General features: G+C 38.7%; 1 protein-coding gene across 5 annotated transcripts in view; it reads right to left on the bottom strand.

Moving 5' to 3' along the window:
• The window catches only part of ATG2B (autophagy related 2B), a 95,925-nt gene that overhangs the window by 58,632 nt on the left and 16,513 nt on the right, over positions 1-20,780 (bottom strand). For 3 of the 5 annotated variants that reach the window (XM_032837476.1, XM_032837473.1, XM_032837474.1), the window contains exons 4-14: positions 19,816-19,918; positions 18,302-18,464; positions 17,240-17,419; positions 13,396-13,492; positions 12,977-13,162; positions 11,847-12,001; positions 11,651-11,756; positions 9,805-10,066; positions 7,831-7,981; positions 6,988-7,080; positions 6,651-6,839 (exon numbers count right to left, since the gene is read on the bottom strand). In XM_032837476.1, coding sequence (XP_032693367.1) covers positions 6,651-6,839; positions 6,988-7,080; positions 7,831-7,981; positions 9,805-10,066; positions 11,651-11,756; positions 11,847-12,001; positions 12,977-13,162; positions 13,396-13,492; positions 17,240-17,419; positions 18,302-18,464; positions 19,816-19,918 — 1,685 coding nt within the window. Of the gene's footprint in view, positions 1-6,650; positions 6,840-6,987; positions 7,081-7,830; positions 7,982-9,804; positions 10,067-11,650; positions 11,757-11,846; positions 12,002-12,976; positions 13,163-13,395; positions 13,493-13,679; positions 13,797-17,239; positions 17,420-18,301; positions 18,465-19,815; positions 19,919-20,780 lie in introns of those variants that run through there. The other 2 variants (XM_032837475.1, XM_032837477.1) reach the window with 2 other exon arrangements.

Below are 20,780 nucleotides of genomic sequence, written 5' to 3'. Positions count from 1 at the left end.
TTGTCTCCCTCCCAATCCCAACTTGTTTCATTTACTCTTCTCCTACCCCCTTAACCCCCCATGTTGCATCTCCTCTCCCTCATATGAGGAAGATCATATGATAGTTGTCTTTCTCCGATTGACTTATTTCACTAAGCATGATACCCTCTAGTTCCATCCACGTCGTCGCAAATGGCAAGATTTCATTTCTTTTGATGGCTGCATAGTATTCCATTGTGTATATATGCCACATCTTCTTTATCCATTCATCTGTTGATGGACATCTAGGTTCTTTCCATAGTTTGGCTATTGTAGACATTGCTGCTATAAACATTCGGGTGCACGTGCCCCTTCGGATCACTACATTTGTATCTTTAGGGTAAATACCCAGCAGTGCAATTGCTGGGTCATAGGGTAGTTCTATTTTCAACATTTTGAGGAACCTCCATGCTGTTTTCCAGAGTGGTTGCACCAGCTTGCATTCCCACCAACAGTGTAGGAGGGTTCCCCTTTCTCCGCATCCTCGCCAGCAGCTGTCATTTCCTGACTTGTTAATTTTAGCCATTCTGACTGGTGTGAGGTGATATCTCATTGTGGTTTTGATTTGTATTTCCCTGATGCCGAGTGATGTGGAGCACTTTTTCATGTGTCTGTTGGCCATCTGGATGTCTTCTTTGCAGAAATGTCTATTCATGTCCTCTGCCCATTTCTTGATGGGATTATTTGTTCTTTGGGTGTTGAGTTTGCTAAGTTCTTTATAGATTTTGGACACTAGCCCTTTATCTTATATATCGTTTGCAAATATCTTCTACCATTCTGTCAGCTGTCTTTTGGTTTTGTTTACTGTTTCCTTTGCTGTGCAAAAGCTTTTGATCTTGATAAAATCCCAATAGTTCATTTTTGCCCTTGCTTCCCTTGCCTTTGGCGATGTTCCTAGGAAGATGCTGCTGCGGCTGAGGTCGAAGAGGTTGCTGCCTGTGTTCTCCTCAAGGATTTTGATGGATTCCTTTCTCACATTGAGGTCCTTCATCCATTTTGAGTCTATTTTCATGTGTGCTGTAAGGAAATGATCCAATTTAATTTTTCTGCATGCGGCTGTCCAATTTTCCCAACACCATTTATTGAAGAGGCTGTCTTTTTTCCATTGGACATTCTTTCCTGCTTTGTCGAAGATTAGTTGACCATAGAGTTGAGGGTCTATTTCTGGGCTCTCTATTCTGTTCCATTGATCTATGTGTCTGTTTTTGTGCCAGTACCATGCTGTCTTGATGATGACAGCTTTGTAATAGAGCTTGAAGTCCGGAATTGTGATGCCACCAACTCTGGCTTTCTTTTTCAATATTCCTTTGGCTATTCGCGGTCTTTTCTGGTTCCATATAAATTTTAGGATTATTTGTTCCATTTCTTTGAAAAAAATGGATGGTACTTTGATAGGAATTGCATTAAATGTGTAGATTGCTTTAGGTAGCATAGACATTTTCACAATATTTATTCTTCCAATCCAGGAGCATGGAACATTTTTCCATTTCTTTGTGTCTTCCTCAATTTCTTTCATGAGTACTTTATGTTTTCTGAGTATAGATTCTTAGCCTCTTTAGTTAGGTTTATTCCTAGGTATCTTACAGTTTTGGGTGCGAGTGTAAATGGAATTGACTCCTTAATTTCTCTTTCTTCTGTCTTGTTGTTGGTGTAGAGAAATGCGACTGATTTCTGTGCATTGATTTTATATCCTGACACTTTACTGAATTCCTGTACAAGTTCTAGCAGTTTTGGAGTGGAGTCTTTTGGGTTTTCCACATATAGTATCATATCATCTGCGAAGAGTGATAGTTTGACTTCTTCTTTGCCGATTTGGATGCCTTTAATTTCTTTTTGTTGTCTGATTGCTGAGGCTAGGACTTCTAGTACTATGTTGAATAGCAGTGGTGATAATGGACATCCCTGCCGTGTTCCTGACCTTAGCGGAAAAGCTTTCAGTTTTTCTCCATTGAGAATGATATTTGCGATGGGTTTTTCATAGATGGCTTTGATAATATTGAGGTATGTGCCCTCTATCCCTACACTTTGAAGAGTTTTGATCAGGAAGGGATGCTGTACTTTGTCAAATGCTTTTTCAGCATCTATGGAGAGTATCATATGGTTCCTGTTTTTTCTTTTATTAATGTGTTGTATCACATGGATTGATTTGCAGATGCTGAACCAACCTTGCAGCCCTGGAATAAATCCCACTTGGTCGTGGTGAATAATCCTTTTAATGTACTGTTGAATCCTATTGGCTAGTATTTTGGTGAGAATTTTTGCATCTGTGTTCATCAAGGATATTGGTCTGTAGTTCTCTTTTTTGATGGGATCCTTGTCTGGTTTTGGGATCAAGGTGATGCTGGCCTCATAAAATGAGTTTGGAAGTTTTCCTTCCATTTCTATTTTTTGGAACAGTTTCAGGAGAATAGGAATTAGTTCTTCTTTAAATGTTTGGTAAAATTCCCCTGGGAAGCCGTCTGGCCCTGGGCTTTTGTTTTGAGATTTTTGATGACTGTTTCAATCTCCTTACTGGTTATGGGTCTGTTCAGGCTTTCTATTTCTTCCTGGTTCAGTTGTGGTAGTTTCTATGTCTCTAGGAATGCATCCATTTCTTCCAGATTGTCAAATTTGTTGGCGTGGAGTTGCTCATAGTATGTTCTTATAATTGTCTGTATTTCTTTGGTGTTCGTTGTGATCTCTCCTCTTTCATTCATGATTTTATTTATTTGGATCCTTTCTCTTTTCTTTTTGATAAGTCTGGCCAGGGGTTTATCAATCTTATTAATTCTTTCAAAGAACCAGCTCCTAGTTTCGTTGATTTGTTCTATTGTGTTTGTTTGTTTGTTTCTATTTCATTGATTTCTGCTCTGATCTTTATGATTTCTCTTCTCCTGCTGGGTTTAGGGTTTCTTTCTTGTTCTTTCTCCAGCTCCTTTAGGTGTAGGGTTAGGTTGTGTACCTGAGACCTTTCTTGTTTCTTGAGGAAGGCTTCTATCGCTATATATTTTCCTCTCAGGACTACCTTTGTTGTGTCCCACAGATTTTGAACCATTGTGTTTTCATTATCATTTGTTTCCATGAATTTTTTCAATTCTTCTTTAATTTCCTGGTTGACCCATTCATTCTTTAGAAGGATGCTGTTTAGTCTCCATGTATTTGGGTTCTTTCCAAATTTCCTCTAGTGATTGAGTTCTAGCTTCAGAGCATTGTGGTCTGAAAATATGCAGGGAATGATCCCAATCTTTTGATACTGGTTGAGACCTGATTTAGGACCGAGGATGTGATCTATTCTGGAGAATGTTCCATGTGCACTAGAGAAGAATGTGTATTCTGTTGCTTTGGGATGAAATGTTCTAAATATATCTGTGATGTCCATCTGGTCCAATGTGTCATTTAAGGCCTTTATTTCCTTGTTGATCTTTTGCTTGGATGATCTGTCCATTTCAGTGAGGGGAGTGTTAAAGTCCCCTACTATTATTGTATTTTTTTTCTTGTGTTTCTTTGATTTTGTTATTAATTGGTTTATATAGTTGGCTGCTCCCACATTAGGGGCATAGATATTTAAAATTGTTAGATCTTCTTGTTGGACAGATCCTTTGAGTATGATATAGTGTCCTTCCTCATCTCTTATTACAGTCTTTGGCTTAAAATCTAATTGATCTAAGGATTGCCACTCCTGCTTTCTTCTGATGTCCATTAGCATGGTAAATTCTTTTCCACCCCCTCACTTTAAATCTGGAGGTGTCTTCGGGTTTAAAATGAGTTTCTTGTAGGCAACATATAGATGGGTTTTGTTTTTTTATCCATTCTGATATCCTGTGTCTTTTGATTGGGGCATTTAGCCCATTAACATTCAGGGTAACTATTGAGAGATATGAATTTAGTGCCATTGTATTGCCTGTAAGGTGACTGTTATTGTATATTGTCTCTGTTCCTTTCTGATCTACTCCTTCTGATCTACTACTACTGATCTCTCTTTGCTTAGAGGACCCCTTTCAATATTTCCTGTAGAGCTGGCTTGGTGTTTGCAAATTCTTCCAGTTTTTGTTTGTCCTGGAAGCTTTTAATCTCTCCTTCTATTTTCAGTGATAGCCTAGCTGGATATAGTATTCTTGGCTGCATGTTTTTCTCGTTTAGTGCTCTGAATAGACCATGCCAGCTCTTTCTGGCCTGCCAGGTCTCTGTGGATAAGTCTGCTGCCAATCTAATGTTTTTACCATTGTATGTTACAGACTTCTTTTCCCGGGCTGCTTTCAGGATTTTCTCTTTGTCACTAAAACTTGTAAATTTTACTATTAGGTGGCGGGGTGTGGACCTATTCTTCTTGATTTTGAAGGGGGGGGGGGTTCTCTGTACCTCCTGGATTTTGATGCTTGTTCCCTTTGCCATATTGGGGAAATTCTCTCCAATAATTCTCTCCAATATACCTTCTACTCCCCTCTCTCTTTCTATTCCTTCTGGAATCCCAATTATTCTAATGTTGTTTCGTCTTATGGTGTCCCTTATCTCTCGAATTCTCCCCTCGTGGTCCAGTAGCTGTTTGTCCCTCTTTTGCTCAGCTTCTTTATTCTCTGTCATTTGCTCTTCTATATCGCTAATTCTCTCTTCTGCCTCATTTATCCTAGCAGTGAGAGCCTCCATTTTTTATTGCACCTCATTAATAGCTTTTTTGATTTCAACTTGGTTAGATTTTAGTTCTTTTATTTCTCCAGAAAGGGCTTTTATATCTCCTGAGAGGGCTTCTCTAATATCTTCCATGCCTTTTTCGAGCCCAGCTAGAACCTTGAGAATCGTCATTCTGAACTCTAGATCTGACATATTACCAATGTCTGTATTGATTACGTCCCTAGCCTTTGGTACTGCCTCTTGTTCTTTTTTTTGTGGTGAATTTTTTAGCCGTGTCATTTTGTCCAGATAAGAGTATATGAAGGAGCAAGTAAAATACTAAAAGGGTGGCAACAACCTCAGGAAAATATGCTTTAACCAAATCAGAAGAGTTCCCAAATCGTGAGGGGGGGAGAAAGAAAAAAAAAAAAATTAAACAATTAAAAGAAGAAAACGAATAAAGAAAAAATATAAAAAGGAAAAATATATATATATTAGATAAACTAGTTAAAAAACGTTAAAAAAGGGTAAAAGTTTAAAAAAAATTTAGAAGAAAAGAAAAAAAATTGAAAAAGAAAAAAAATTAAATTAACTACTAGGCTAAAGAATCATGTGGAAAAAGCCAGGAGTTCCGTGCTTTGCTTTCTCCTCCTCTGGGATTCCGCTGCTCTCCTTGGTATTGAACCTGCACTCCTTGGTAAGTGAACTTGATCCCGGCTGGGTTTCTTGTAGATCTTCTGGGGGAGGGGCCTGTTGTAGTGATTCTCAAGTGTCTTTGCCCCAGGCGGAGTTGCACCGCCCTTACCAGGGGCCGGGCTGAGTAATCCGCTCGGGTTCGCTTTCGGGAGCTTTTGTTCCCTGAGCACTTTCCGTAGAGTCCGGAGGACGGGAATGAAGATGGCGGCCTCCCAGTCTCCGGCCCGGAGGAGCCAAGAGCTCGGGGCCCCACTCCTCAGTGCGCCCTCAGAGAACAGCACCCAATTGCTCCGGTCACCCTGGCCTCCGGCCGCGCTCCGAGTTCACCGAGCCTGCGACCGGTTCAAGGTAACCCCGAGCTGTGAGCTCACTCCTCGGCTCTGTCTCTGTAGCCGGCTTCCCCGTTCTAATACCTGCGAGCTCTGCGACACTCAGACACCCCCGATCCTTCTGTGACCCCGCATGGGCTTCACCCCAGTTAAGCCTCTGGAGCTATGTCCCTCAGCGGAACAGACTTTTAAGAGTCCCGATTTTGGGGACGCCTGGGTGGCTCAGCTGGTTGGACGACTGCTTTCAGCTCAGGTCATGATCTCAGAGTCCCGGGATCGAGTCCCGCATCGGGCTCCCAGCTCCACGGGGAGTCTGTTTCTCCCTCTGACCTTCTCCTCAATCATGCTCTCTCTCACTGCCTCTCTTTCAAATAAATAAATAAAATCTTAAAAAAAAAAAAAAAAGTCCCGATTTTGTGCTCCGTTGCTCCGCCGCTTGCCGGGAGCCGGCCCCTCCCCCCACGGTCTATCTTCCCGTCGCTTTCGATTCACTTCTCCGCCAGTCCTACCTTTCAGAAAGTGGTTGATTTTCTGTTTCTAGAATTGCTGTTCTTCTTCTCTTTGATCTCTCGTTGGATTTGTAGGTGTTTGCAATCTTTAGATAAGCTATCTAGCTGATCTCCCGCTACCTGAAGTAGTCTCAGCTGCTACTTCTCCGCCATCTTGACTCCTCCCCTCCTCTACCTCAGTTCTATTTACACAGTTGTGACAAAAGTTTATGTGGAAAAATAGGTTTCACTTTTTCTCTTAATACTTCATGAGTTTTCTTCATGTTGCTACACCATCTTTATAAACCTCATTTAAAATGGCTGCATAAAATTTCACTCAATATTACTACAAAACTTACTCAGCTAATCTGCCATCCAGACATAAAAAGTCTCCATCTTTTCATTTCAAAATGCTGTTTTAATACTATATGCTATTTAATCTATTGAGAATACTTAAGTTCAGAAATGATCCCACTAAGCCCATTAGCTAGCTATACTCGGGATTAGTATTTGTAATGTTCTGAATACTTACGAGACTAATATGTTTATTGTATGAAGTATACATGTGCGAAGCCATCATCTCTACTGTGGTAAGCTTTTGTGGTTGGAGCAAGGAATTTAACCTGTCCACAATACTGATATCCAGCTCACAAAACACAGGATTTAACTTAATCTGTAATTCTGCCTTCTGAGGAACAGAACTTAGTCTTGCTTGATTACCCTTAAAAAGAAAAAAGAAAAAAAAAAAAAAAGGAAAACATTAACATGATCACTAACAGTACTACAAGATTAAGTGGAACAGTATGACTGTCACAGAATATGTATCAAATAAAAATTTACAGGTGGTAGCACACAGTAAGGCTTCTTACCTGGGGTCCTTTATTCTCAGAATGCTTATAATGAAGCTGAAGGCACACAGGGGGATGGGAATCCGTTCGTTCTTTGGAGTGGAACATTAAAAGCTTACAAACAAGGGCAGAAATAAGTTAATTCTAAGATCTTGAACTATAATTCATCCCATGAATTAACAGAGGTGCTAATAATGGTGGAAAGACTTTTTTGAAATCAGGAAAGCTGATTTTAACATTTCATTTTGGTCATTCACAAGCAATGTAAATCTTAGACAAGTTAATTTCTGTGATACTTAGTATCTCATCTGCAGAACGTACTGAGAATTCAAGTGAATTAATGCCTAAGCAAGTACTCTGAAAATAAAATAATGTACAAGGGCAAAGTAACAGCAATAAACGTTATCTTGATAGCTTTGGAAAGTTTCTCTAGCACACACTTCTAAAATTGGAAAAAAAAATCAGACTAATAATAAATGAACAAAAGACATTTTGCTTGTCCTTGAACAGCGCTTATTAACACATTATGGGTATTCCCAGTACTTAACAGACTTCTTCCGAAATTAACAGTGCTTAGAAAGTCAGTGAAATAAAGTCAACTGGCCCATTACCTGTATGCTGCTCTAAAACAAGTCAACTCTAAAAATTCTAAGACTCTTACAATGACCTTGAATGCCATACTTTAAAATGTTTCAACAAAATACACATGCGTGCACACGCACACACGCACACATGCACACTTCCTTCTTTCTCTGTGACTTCTTATACTTTTTTTTTTTAATAAAATCAGTGCTGTTAATACAACCCTATAAAAGCAAGGCAGATTTAAAGAATAATCCTAAAGACAAAGTATCTAGCATTTACCTCTGTGTAGTGAGGAGGAACAGAATGAGAATCAGTTGGAAACAGGCACTCCAAGAGTTCCATTTGCCCAAGAGACATATCAGTACTAAAATATCGGGAAGCTGGTCTTTGTCTTTGTTCATAGGACACTTTGATGCCAGTTCCTATAAATCTATTACAGAAAATGAAGCATTTAAGAGTACACCTCTAGGTTAACCAATGTGTCAAAGAACAGTACACGTCACAATAGGTGGATAATCGTGCTCTATTAACACAAGTTCAAGTTGTTAGCAATAACTAACATTCCTAAGTGTATTAACCAGAAAGAGTGCTTCACACTGCCCATTCCCTGACATTAAGAAAGCAATGTCTGATAGGAAATTATCCAGGATATATTTATTTCCCAACAATGCCTTCCTTCTTTGACACTTTAAGTTTACACTGCAGTGAAAAAAAAAAAAAAGACAAAGACAAACTTTCAAATCTGTAAAATATATGTAATAGATTCTTAAAATTACTTAAAAGCCTCATGCAGGGCGCCTGGGTGGCTCAGTAGGCTAAGCCTCTGCCTTCGGCTCAGGTCATGATCTCAAGGTCCTGGGATCGAGCCCCGCATCGGGCTCTCTGCTCAGTAGGGAGCCTGCTTCCTCCTCTCTCTCTGCCTGCCCCTCTGCCTACTTGTGATCTCTCTGTCAAATAAATAAATAAAATCTTAAAAAATAAAAATAAAAAAATAAAAGCTTCATGCAATATTTCAAAACCTTCAGTCAGTGGATCTCAAATAAAAGTCATCTTCCTGTTTTTGTTGCTTTTGTTATATTTCCTACTGGCAAACATTTGAAACTTTGTCAAATGTTTTTACAGTTTAATTATAAATACTATGGTCCTAGCTTGCAGAGTTTCTTTTGCTAGATATAAAAACTACTCTGTGAATTAATTTTAACACTTCAAAAAAAAAACCAAATAAAATCAAAAGGTCAAACTTTTCTTAAAATATTAATGTATATGCCTAAACCATTAACATAAAATATAATCAAAAGAAACTTTCATATTAACATGAGCAATGTTTACATATTAACAATATTATACTTACAAATTTAATTACCTCTTCATCCATTAAGATTCAAATCATGAAAGAATCACTGGCTATGTGGACAGCTTTTTTTTTTTTTTTTTTTTTAATAAAATTTTGTTGTTGTTGTTTTTAAATAGGCTCCATACCCAGCGTGGAGCCCAGTTTGGGACTTGAACTCACAACCCTGAGATCAAGACCTCAGCTGAGATCAAGAGCTGGACATAACCAACTTAGCCACCCAGATGCCCTCAGATGCTTTAACTTTTTAAAGCAGAAATTGAAAATACAGCATCCAGGCTCAGGATCAGCCTTGGTACCCTCTCCCACCCCCCAGAGAGTGGCATGGGAGTCATGTTATGTCCATGTCCCTTCTCATGAGCCCACTCCACTCTCAGCACCATTGCCATCTCTGCTGAGCCAGTGACAAAAAGAACTATTTTTTTATTATAATGGTGCCAATATTTTAACTGGCAAAATGTGGCCAAAAAACTTGTCAAGGGTGCCTGGTTGGCTCTGTAGGTTAAGCATCTGACTTGAGCTCAGGTCATGAACCTGGGGTCCTGAGATTGCGTCCCAACCTTGGGCTCTCAGCTCATCATGGAGTCTGCTTCTCCCTCTGCCTCTGCCCCCACTTCCTGCTCATTTCTCATGTGTGCTCTCTCCAACCAATGAATTAAAAAAGAAAATCTTAAAAATTGTCAAGAGCAGAGAAAACTCCAGATTATCTCAATCTTATATGCAAATAGTTTTACATGCCGAATAAGAGATTCTATGGTAAACATATTTGTAGCACTGCAAGAAAACCTCACTCATTCCCTCACTTACAAATAAAATGCGAATCAAAAAAAAGAAATAGGCAGATAAAAAAGCACCCATACGGTTCTTTTTCAAGCATCATTAATAAACATGACAGAATTTACCTAAGGTGATCGTGTTTGCAAGCTTCTGCAAATACTGTTCGGAAAGACTTAAAATCATCTGTTGAAAATCTTGCTGGGTCAATCTTTTCTATACAGGTAAAGAAAGCTATTGCCAAAGGCGTCAATGGATTAAGGTTCAATGACGTTTCAGGTGGTGATAAAGGATCGATGTGAAGCACAGAAATGGAAAAGGTTCCCACAGCTAGTCTAAAAATAAGTTCAGGCCTGGATTCATCCACTGAAACAGATCTAGATGGGAGAGCTGAAACACATGGGTTAAAATTATAGACATAACATTTAATACTTAAAAACTATCCATTACATCAAAATTATAAAGAATTTACTCAAGTGTTAATTTTAAAAAGCAGGTGATCACAGAACAGTCTGAATGATATTTGATATTAAACAAGTAAGATAAACTGTTATCTTTCTACATTTGATATCCAGGGTCCTTGATACTTGAAGCATCAAAAAGAAACATATGAACAAAAGTTTTTGCATTAAAAATTCAGAGATTAACCCAAAAGCTGCTCACCAAATTTTCCTTTAAGCCCTTGTGTCTATTTCAATTAAATTTTGCAGAGAAGAAGCAGGGAAATACAATCAAAATCACAGTGAGATACCATCTCACACCAGTCAGAATGGCTAAAATTAGCCAGTCAGGAAACGACAGGTGTTGGCAAGGATGGAGAGAAAGGGGAACCCTCCTACACTGTTGGTGGGAATGCAAGCTGGTGCAGCCACTCTGGAAAACAGTACAGAGGTTCCTCAAAAAGTTGCAAATAGAGCTACCCTATGACCCAGCGATACACTACTGGGTATTTACCCAGTAGTGTATCGCTACATGTTATGTAAATACTGCGTATTTACCCTAAAGATACAAATGTGGAGATCCGAAGGGGCACATACACCCGAATGTTTATAGCAGCAATGTCCACAATAGCCAAACTATGGAAAGAACCTAGATGTCCATCAACAGATCAATGGATAAAGAAGATGTGGTATATATCTACAATGGAATACTATGCACTCCTTAAAACAAAATGAAATCTTGCCATTTGCAATGACATGGATGGAACTAGAGGGTATTATGCTGAGTGAAATAAGTCAATCAGAGAAAGACGATTATCATATGATCTCTCTGATAAGAGGAATTTGAGAAACAAGACAGAAGATCATAGGGGAAGGGAGGGGAAAAATGAAACAAGATGGGACCAGGGATGGAGACAAACCGTAAGAGACTCTTAATCTCAGGAAACAAACTGACCGGTTGCTGGGAGGGAGTGCGGTGGGAGGGATAAAGAGGCTGGGTGATGGACACTGGGGAGGGTATGTGCTATGGTGAGCTCTGTCAATTGTGTAGGACTAATGATTCACAAACCTGTACCCCGACACAAATAATACATTATATGTTAATTAAAAAAATAATAAAAAATAATTTTAAAAAATTTTTGCGGAGAAGAGACCTGAGGTTTTCTTTCAAGGAAAATGTAAACAATGGAACAAGTATTGATGGTGGATTTAGACTCCTGAACTGCAATAATAACATGAAACTTGCGGTGCACTTTTTACTAAAGATATTTGAATACACAAAGACTACCGTGAACAGGCAACTATTCTGAAATACTTCATGGTGAGTTGTTCAACTATGCTTCACATTTTCTTTCTAAACTTTGTTAAATGGTCTACATAAAAAAAAAAAAAAAAAAAAAAAAAAAAAAACCATGAAGGGAAAGAAAAGCAGCAGTAGAAAGGCATTTTCTAGAAACAAGCAATTTGTTTTGATTTTTCATTTTTTTTTTTAAATTCCAGTGGAAAACTACCATAAGGGTCTTACACTACTTACAAGTCTTCTGTAAATTTGGTGGGTGAACTAGGTTGGACGGCAATGTGGACCCTCTTACTGGCTGTTCTTTATGAGGTTCAAGGAAATCTCCCCATGTTGGCTGAAGCTGTAAAAGAATTTTTTTAAATCACATGATTATGAAGTATAGAATTTCAGAAGCTACTTTTCAAGAATAGAACAAAATTGAAATACTGACCACAGTAGCACTTAATGGAGATCCTGCTGGAGTATTTGTGTATGTACTAGTTAATGATAACTCAAGGTCCATATTGGGAGGGTCTCCCAGCGGTGGAAGAGAAGAGAGACTATGGGACATGTCCATATCGGCCATGGAGAAGAAAACTTCTTCTTCTAGACAGAATTAAACCTTGTCAGTTGTATAATTCATGTCTTTAAAGTAAGTTAACATACATTAATAGAATATTCTTCAGATTCTCTGAAGTACACTGATGCCCTACAAGTGACATTACTTCTGATGGGGTAATTTGTGAGGATCCAAGATATAAACGGCATAGTAAAAATGCTCAACCAAATACAAGTTAACAAAGTTCATGTTATCCTACCGGTGAAAACTGTTTTTTGTTTAACGTAAGATTCGCAGAACTACATGGTGTATTTTTAAGAGTCATATGACAATTTAGAAGTTAAAATCCAACTTTAAAATAGTACAAACATCTCGCAATCTCTGGTTTCATATGAATACAGCATTTTTAAACAAAAAAAAAGAAACACCTGAGTGTGTTATTTCAGAATTCTGTTTACATTTCACTTCCTTCTGGAAGTTGTTTTACCCTCACGCAAATGAAGTTTGTTATGACCAAAATTTCTTAACTTTTTTAGTTTTTAACTTATTTAGTTCAATTTAATTCTGTACTTAAATGGATTCTGATTAAGGTATTGTGCTGAACATTCCAAAACACCTGTAAAAATGCAAAGTAAAACTTGATAAAGACCCTATTTAATGTAATTGATGGAAGAGTAGGAAAAAAAAGGGTCCATTTACAGGCATGTAAGAATTTGACAAAATGAGTAATTACCCACAATTTATCTTTTGTGTAAGTCTACATTTTTGTAAACTGACTGTCCTTAGAATTAAAAAAAAAAAGTCACAATTTACAAAACGAGATTACACAATCAAAAAAGGATACGTGAGCCAGCGCATCACTGTAACGCTACAGTTAGATCAACTTAAAAATTTAAACCTTCTTAGAGCTCCGATCTTTTGTTCTTTCATTACTAAACTCCCATTTCACCACAGCCAAATTAGGCTTACTTTGCTCTATGTTGACATTGTAGGAATCTCATGTCAATACTTTAGTTGCTTACCACGGCTAGAAGGTGTACGAGCAGATTCTGTCTCATAAAAGCTTTGCTCTGAAGATACACCTGCTGAGAGGGAATCTTTTCTCAAATAATACCGGTTTAATTCCATCTGAATTCGATATTCGTCTTCTTGCTGCATGGGTCGGTTTTTTCTATCTTTATTAGCTAACCCTATTTTGCTAGAATTTTCTACAAGTATAGAAAGGAAAGGAAAACAGTAATTAAATTTGGAGGTAATCAATCATCTCTCTCCCAAAACCACTTGTCCAATACCAACAGCAACTTCATGTCACAGTCAATGCAGAACTACCACTATTTAAAATTAATCAAAGCTCTGCAGTAGCTTTAAGTGACTAGCTAGGAATCACAGAATCTGAAAAGTTTTAAATAAAAATAACAGAGTTGCCTATTGCCATACTTGCCTGGTCCAGCAATAGCGGCTAACATATCCAAGAGCAAGTGCACCTGCCTTGGTGACAGGAAGAGATGAATAGAGTCTATCTGTCCATCAATATCCAACTTCAAAAAAAAAAAAAGGAAAAAAAAGCCATTCAGGATAAACACTCTTTAAAACCTCGTCAGCACAAATCCCATATACTTTCACGCACTGAGAGGAACACTCATTCCTCAGTCTTAGATTCTGCCACCTAAGAATCCCTCCACTCATTTACACAATCTAAATGAAAAGATTTAAAGGCCACCAAACTGTTGTTCTCAGGGGGAAAAGCCTCCTGCAAAATACCATGTTGGCAAGTCCAATGTCCTATTTTCATCTCTGAGTCTTCTGAGTATTTCAGGTGTTTGAGGAAGCTTCAAGCCAGTCACGAGGAAGGCTATGAAGACAGCAACAGCACAGAATTCATTCCCAACAGGATTTCAGACTCAAATCATAATCCTCAAAGCGGGATTCAAACCAAGAGCCAATAAAGCCGGCTTTCCCAAGTTTGCCCATGGATAATGCTCCTAGCACAGCACGTGAGGCCCTTCCCTACCAACAGTGTGCCTCTCCGCACGCCCAGGCAGCGTTCCACAAAGCCCACTCTCTGCTGGGCAGGAGAGTGCAAACCACAGCAGAGATGCTCACGCAGTGGGTGCTCACATGCACTGCCTTGCTCTTTTCCAAGCCTCTGTCCATTTTTCCTCCTGGAAATAAAAGTCTCAGCCAATCTCATCCTGATTCCTGTGGAGTATATTCTTTTTTTTTTAAGATTTTATTTGACAGAGATCACAAGTAGGCAGAGGAAGGCAGAGAGAGAGGAGGAAGCGGGCTCTCTGCTCTGCAGAGAGTGGGGCTCTGCAGATGTGGGGCTCAATCCCAGGACTCCGGGATCACGACCTGAGCCAAAGGCAGAGGCTTAACCCACTGAGCCATCCAAGTGCCCCTGTGGAGTATATTCTAACAAAACAATTACTCTATTTTCTACACCACACCCTAACAAGTTGAGTGTGCCTGCCTTACTTTTCATTCACCTCCTCTTAGGGGTAATGCTAAGACTCCTATTATCTTTACGCTGTTTTGCAATTTTAAAATAATTCAATTAATAACATTTATATTTGGGGAAAATGGTATCCTCCCCGGGGCAGGGGATTTCTTCTGATTCTAAAAATGAAAAACATTGCATAGTAATGCTGAGAAGCTTCCATCGTTTGAGAATATAATATATTCTCCAGGAATAACAATCATCACTATCACCTTTTTCTGAGTATTGGGGAACTATGCTTTCATTACATTTCCACTCATTCTAGTAAGACTCCTGTTTTACAGACAAGGACACAGGATCATAAAGATTTGCACAAGGCCATCTACAGACCCAGAGCCAGGATTTTAACCTAGGCTGACCTAGATGGGAAGCCCTAACTCCTCCCATGGTACGGCTCTCCGTGCATTTGTTTTATGGGGCTCCTTGCTGATGGCTGTCATCCCAGACAATGAATCAGCAAAGAGTTTAGGCTGGGGACAGTGGGAGAATCTCTGATTATATGCCATATTTAAAAACTGGTCTTTAATTTCTTAGTATTGAAAACATGGTCTCCGACCTTTATTAGGATGGTTGATCAAGAGCTTCACTTTTAATGTTCATAGAAATATTATTTGTACATTCTAAATTTGGCATACAAAGAACAAAGCACCTCTTACTTTCCTCTGGAAAAAGAAAAGACAGAACATAACTAAAATAATTTCAGACTCGATATGACACAGTAACTAAACAAAAGGTCTATAAATTCAATACATACAGCTCCTTTATTTTTTTACATGATGGAATCCTTAAAGTATATGCTAAAATTGCACATGTGAACAATCTGGCTGACACACTATTTGGGGTGGGTACTGTCTCAGAGAACTAAAAAAACTTTTAAAAAATTGGTTTTTAAGATGTATTTATTTTAGAGAAAGAGGAGGAGCACAGATGCATATACAAGGAGGCAGGGGCAAAGGAAGAGGGAGAAAGAGATCTCAAATAGACTCTGTAGGAGTGTGGAGCCCAACCCAGGGCTCAATCTCACAACCCTGAGATCATGACCTGAGCCAAAATCAAAAGTTGGACACCTTAACTGACTGAGCCACTGAGAGGCATCCCCCAAAAAAATCTTTCATAACATTTTGATCCCACAGTTGAAAAACTTGTGGATCTAATGAACATCAGCAAAACTAAAGATCTGACTCTTGAGTACCCCCAACCAATGCCATCTTTGTCTATACGGCATTAAGTTTATGGAATTTATGTTTCTCAAAGCTAGTATCTTGTATCAAATACAGTATCTTGTATTTTTCCATTTAGCCTTCATTTGCATTAAGAACAAAAAGTACTCAAACTCAGGTTACTACACAAAAATTACCATGTAGGCAAGGACGGTAGTATCTCCAAATATCAAACACTGGCTGGCAAATAATGCCATCATGCTCTAATTCCAGATGTTCATTTGTCACCTAGTACACAGATGTCCAAAAGTAACACCGAAAGGCACTTACACAAATCAACACATGATGTACAAGTTTCGGTTTGCACAAAGATCAACGTACAAATGTTGAGGACCATCTAAATTTAATCCAAACAGAACTACAGAAGTGACTGCCATGGTTCTTCCTTCACGGAGAAATAGCTCCCTTCCTGGGAGGCATGGATGTGTTCATTTCCCAAGGATATTAGCACCTCGGGATTAACACCTGTAGTGTTAAAACATACCTACAGCTTTCAGGTTATTTTATGAACAGGCTTAAGACCTGGTGAAAGGCTTTCACACCACCTGAGGTAGGGCAGAGCAGTAAACAAAAGGAGAGGAAGTAATCAGCAACAGGAAGGCTGGCGTTCTGAACCTTCCTCTGCCTCTAACTATAGCGAGGCGGGCCGACCCAAGGACAGACTGCCGGAGATCCTCCATCCTCTGAAAATCTCCTGTGCATGCACGAGTCCTCAGTTGCTCCCTCTTCTTCAGTGTCCCCACAGCCATGTCTATACCCTTTATCACATGTTGTATTAAAGCAAAGACAGTATTTCCCTCTTCTCTGCATCTTCCCCCAAGAAACTGCACAGGGCCTGGCATCTAGTAGTCACTCAAACATCTAGCTAGTTAGGCCAGTGAGTAAACAAATGAACAAATCCTGATACTTTCTTAAACTACATTTCACAGAGATTATATGGAAAATTGTTTCCAAAGTTTGAAAATAACACTTCACAAATACATTTTCAACAGACTAAATATAGGCTTCCTGACTCTCCAGCAGACTGTCCAACACTGTTCCCTAAGAAACAAGTGCAGTTGTCTTTACAGGATCTTCAAAAAGACATGAGACACCGTGGGAAAAAAAAAAAAATCAATCTCTTTTCATAAATAACAACTATAAAAATGGTCATTCTGTTCAGAACACACCTAGGTGGGCATTTTTACATGCATAAAATTAAACCTCTTCTATAGTCAATTTCTTACTTCCAAATCTCTTCTCCTTTAAACTGAATGGTATGATAAAAGTCTTTAACAAATTCCTAATTTATTAACTCATTAATGTTTCTGAACTGCTAGAATGGGGGAAAGTGAGTGCAGGAGACAATGCTAACACCTGAGCATGAGCAGGGGCTAAAGACAGTGCTCACGTGAGGCCCTGAGACCTCGGGACAGAGGCACCAGCTGAGAGTAAGAACACAGACTCCAGGACAGAGGGCAGCCTAGATACAGAACAAACCAGAGTAGCTAATCAGCAGGTCACTGCACACATTAAAGAATACCTGTACTTCTGTTTTAACTATAGAAAATGAAACAAACACTGACCTTAGCTCCAGGAAGCACTTCATTCTGTTTCAGCGTGAGACTCAACTCCAGCCTACCAATTAGCCCTCCAATCTGCACTGGGTCAGAGGGCGCTACCTCTGGTAAACTTCTAGTTAATTGTGGGTGCGGCTCATATACAATTTTGGGATTCCAGCTAGGTGACAGCTTTGGCTCAGTTTCCTACGATGAGGCAATAAGAATAAAGTAATTCTTTAAAACACTTTAGTGTAAATAACCCAAAATGCAAAATACAAATGTCAACTTAGAGTGAAGTATTTGACATGAAAAACTGTATTATGTGACAATGAATAAACCAGTGTCTTATAGCTAATAAAAGCAAATCATGGAAAAGGACTTTATGGAAAAATGCACATCTATTCAAATTACAGCAATAAGAAAACTTAATAGACATTCTATAATCATAAAAATTTGAATAATGTAAAAGATAAATTATGGAAAGACTGATTTATAAAAGGACTCTCTACTCTTTACAAAGCATTAATACAAAGTTCCTTAATTATAAAACTTTTTAAAGTATGATTTATAAGTTTTCAGCCATACATTCATTACGTAAGGTAAATGTGAACAAATGTGCTTTTGTCTTTACTATAAAAGTGTATTAGCTGTTAACATGTCATTTTCCCCACACAGTACAGTATCCAGTGTTATATCCAGCACTGGTAGGAAAGGCATCAATCATAAATAGGAGTATTTTTAAAACTTTGAAAAGCAGGTCTCCATTACAGAGTATGTGTGTTAACTTCCAGATCAGATGGAAACTCACTAACACATATTCTATATCTTAGCACAATTTAATAGCCCTCCTTTAAACTATTTATTTATTTATAAATTTATTTTTGGAGAGGGAGAGAGCGACTTTTAAGCAGGCTTCATGCCCAGTGCAGAGCCCGATGCAGGGCTGATCTCACGACCCTGAGATCATGACCTGAGCCAAAATCAAGAGTCAGACGCTCAACTGACTGAGCTACCCACGTGCCCCTAATTTAAACTTGTAAAAGAATCTATGATTTAGTGTTTGTTTTCTTGGTTTGTTTTTCTTACCGCTGGTGCAGTTGAACACACTGGGGAAGATTTTGCTGACGCAGAAAACTCCTCCCAGAAGAGAGACACTCCGGAGAGCTGGAGTAACTTGTGAGCAAAGGCTGTGGGCTGATGCACGTTAATTCCTGAGGCCTCATCAGCAGCTTCATCACAGTAGACAGTTCTCCATGTTCAAAACAGAAAACGTTGGCGTAAGAAAACCTACTTGCAAGTCTAAGAAACACACATAGCTTTTTAAGGTGAAGGGTTTTCTAGTGTTACCACTCCTCAGAAAATGCCTCATGTGGTCAGCATCAGAGCTTCACTACAGGAAAGGTTTTCACCAAGAGACCTCAACCTCAAGAAGGATAATTTTATGGGGCTCCTAAACTGCGGGGGGAGATTCATAGCTTCCTAAAGTTCACCTCAAGGAAAACAATTCCTGTGCTCCCTCACAAACATCCCTTGGTAACAGACAGCATTTGGCTCCAAGTCACAAGCCCAAAATGAACGACATTTTTTTAATTCTTATGACTATTCTACAAGTTCTTAGGACTCACCATTTCATTTTCAACAAAATACAGAAGGTAGTTCTACATCCATGAGATTTTAGATATTTTTTAATATACCATTTCAGGTAATCCAACCTAATTTCAAAAATCTGTTAACAATAACTGTTTGACTAATAGGTAATTTAATGATGATAGAAAGATAGAAACCATGACCTATCTGCTTAAAATTTGGTAAAAGCTCCCAACAGATCCCTGTACAAAGTGTCTTTGGTGCTCAGTGCACATACTTCATTCTGCACATTTCGGTCACATTAAGACACAGGTGAACAGTGACTACCTCAAGGGCAACCCTCTCAGGTCCCCTCCTTCTTTGGACACTTTGTACGATCTGTATGTTACTATACTCTCAATAAACTGGGCTTTGCACCCCACCAAACAAAACAAAACAAAAACAGTGACAACCTCAAATCAACACTCAGCTATTTATAAGGCTCCAAGTGGGCATACACGGAAAACGGAGTCCTGGTTTCCATCTTTTTCAGTAAATCACTATCGCACAGATACTCTCACAGAATCCTCTCAAAGAAAACCGCAGGCTTAGCCTTTCTCATGAAAGCAACACTGAGATCAAGCACAGGAAAGCAAAGAAGACCTTCGTATTAACAAGACGCTCCAAAACAAGGTGTCACTAGTAAGAAAAAACTCAGTTAGGAGTGCCTTCAACTTAGCAGCACTCACATACTCACGATTTTCATCTGACATTAACTAAAGAGAATCCTTCGCTCTGAATTCCACACAGTAGTATATACAATTATACCTCAACTGGTACTTTAAGCTGTCAGTAATGGGATTAGAACGGATCTTGAAGAGCAGCGCTTTACCTGGAAACCATACGATGTAGTAGTAACTCAACAGCATCACTTCTAATCTCTAAAAGCATCGTGAAATCTAATAAAAGTCAGATCTTACTATTTATACAAGAAAAGAATAAGGTTGTTTATTCTCAGATATAAGAAGTCTTACCTTTCTATTCGAATTTCAAGTGCAGTTCCAGTTTTGGAATTTTCTGGCACATGTTCAATTCTCAAGACAGTGTCTATAAACGTGACTTTCACTCTTCTTAGTACTAGAGCAAACAGATAACTGTCAACATGAGACCACATGTATACGAAATAAAAATTTCTAATGAAAAGAATAATTACTAGTTTAATAAGAACTTACAAAATAAAGTAAAATCCCCAAATCTTGAGTTTGGAAATAGACATTTTGCCCTACTGAGCACCTACCCCAACACATCCCAAGAGATACATGTGCAACGCCTAACACTCTCTGAACTCTAAACCCTTTGTCATACAAGCATAATAAAAGACACAGAGGAGAAACTAGGATACAAAAGGACATGAAATTAAATTGAATATTTAAAATAACCTCAATTCTAAAGTTAAATTGAATATTTAAAATAACCTCAATTAAATTGAGTATTTAAAATAAACTCTCAGGCTCTCTGCTCAGCAGGGAGCCTGCTTCCCTTCCTCTCTCTCTCTCTGTCTGCCTCTCTACCTACATTTGTTATCTTTAAAATAAAAATAAAAAATTAAAAAAAAAAAAAAAGGGGGGGGGGGCGCCTGGGTGGCTCAGTGGGTTAAGCCTCTGCCTTCGGCTCAGGTCATGGTCTCAGGGTCCTGGGATTGAGCCCCGCAGCGGGCTCTCTGCTCAGCGGGGAGCCTGCTTCCTCCTCTCTCTCTGCCTGCTTCTCTGCCTACTTGTGATCTCTGTCTGTCAAATAAATAAATAAAATCTTTAAAATAACCTCAATTCTAAAGTTCTGAAGTGAGAAGAGAAACTCCTTAAAAAAAAAAAAAATCACTCCAATGGATTTTCCTTATACAAGGCTTACTTAAGAATGGTACTAAATTACTTGGGGGTGGGGGAGAGAAGAAGGAAAGAAAGAAAGAAAGAAAGAAAGAAAGAAAGAAAGAAAGAAAGAA

Source organism: Lontra canadensis, unplaced genomic scaffold (genome assembly GCF_010015895.1).
Source record: "Lontra canadensis isolate GAN:19392208 unplaced genomic scaffold, GSC_riverotter_1.0 scaffold98, whole genome shotgun sequence".
Lineage (NCBI taxonomy): Eukaryota > Metazoa > Chordata > Mammalia > Carnivora > Mustelidae > Lontra > Lontra canadensis.
Note: the sequence above shows the minus strand (reverse complement) of the source record. Positions and strands in the feature narration are given on the sequence as shown.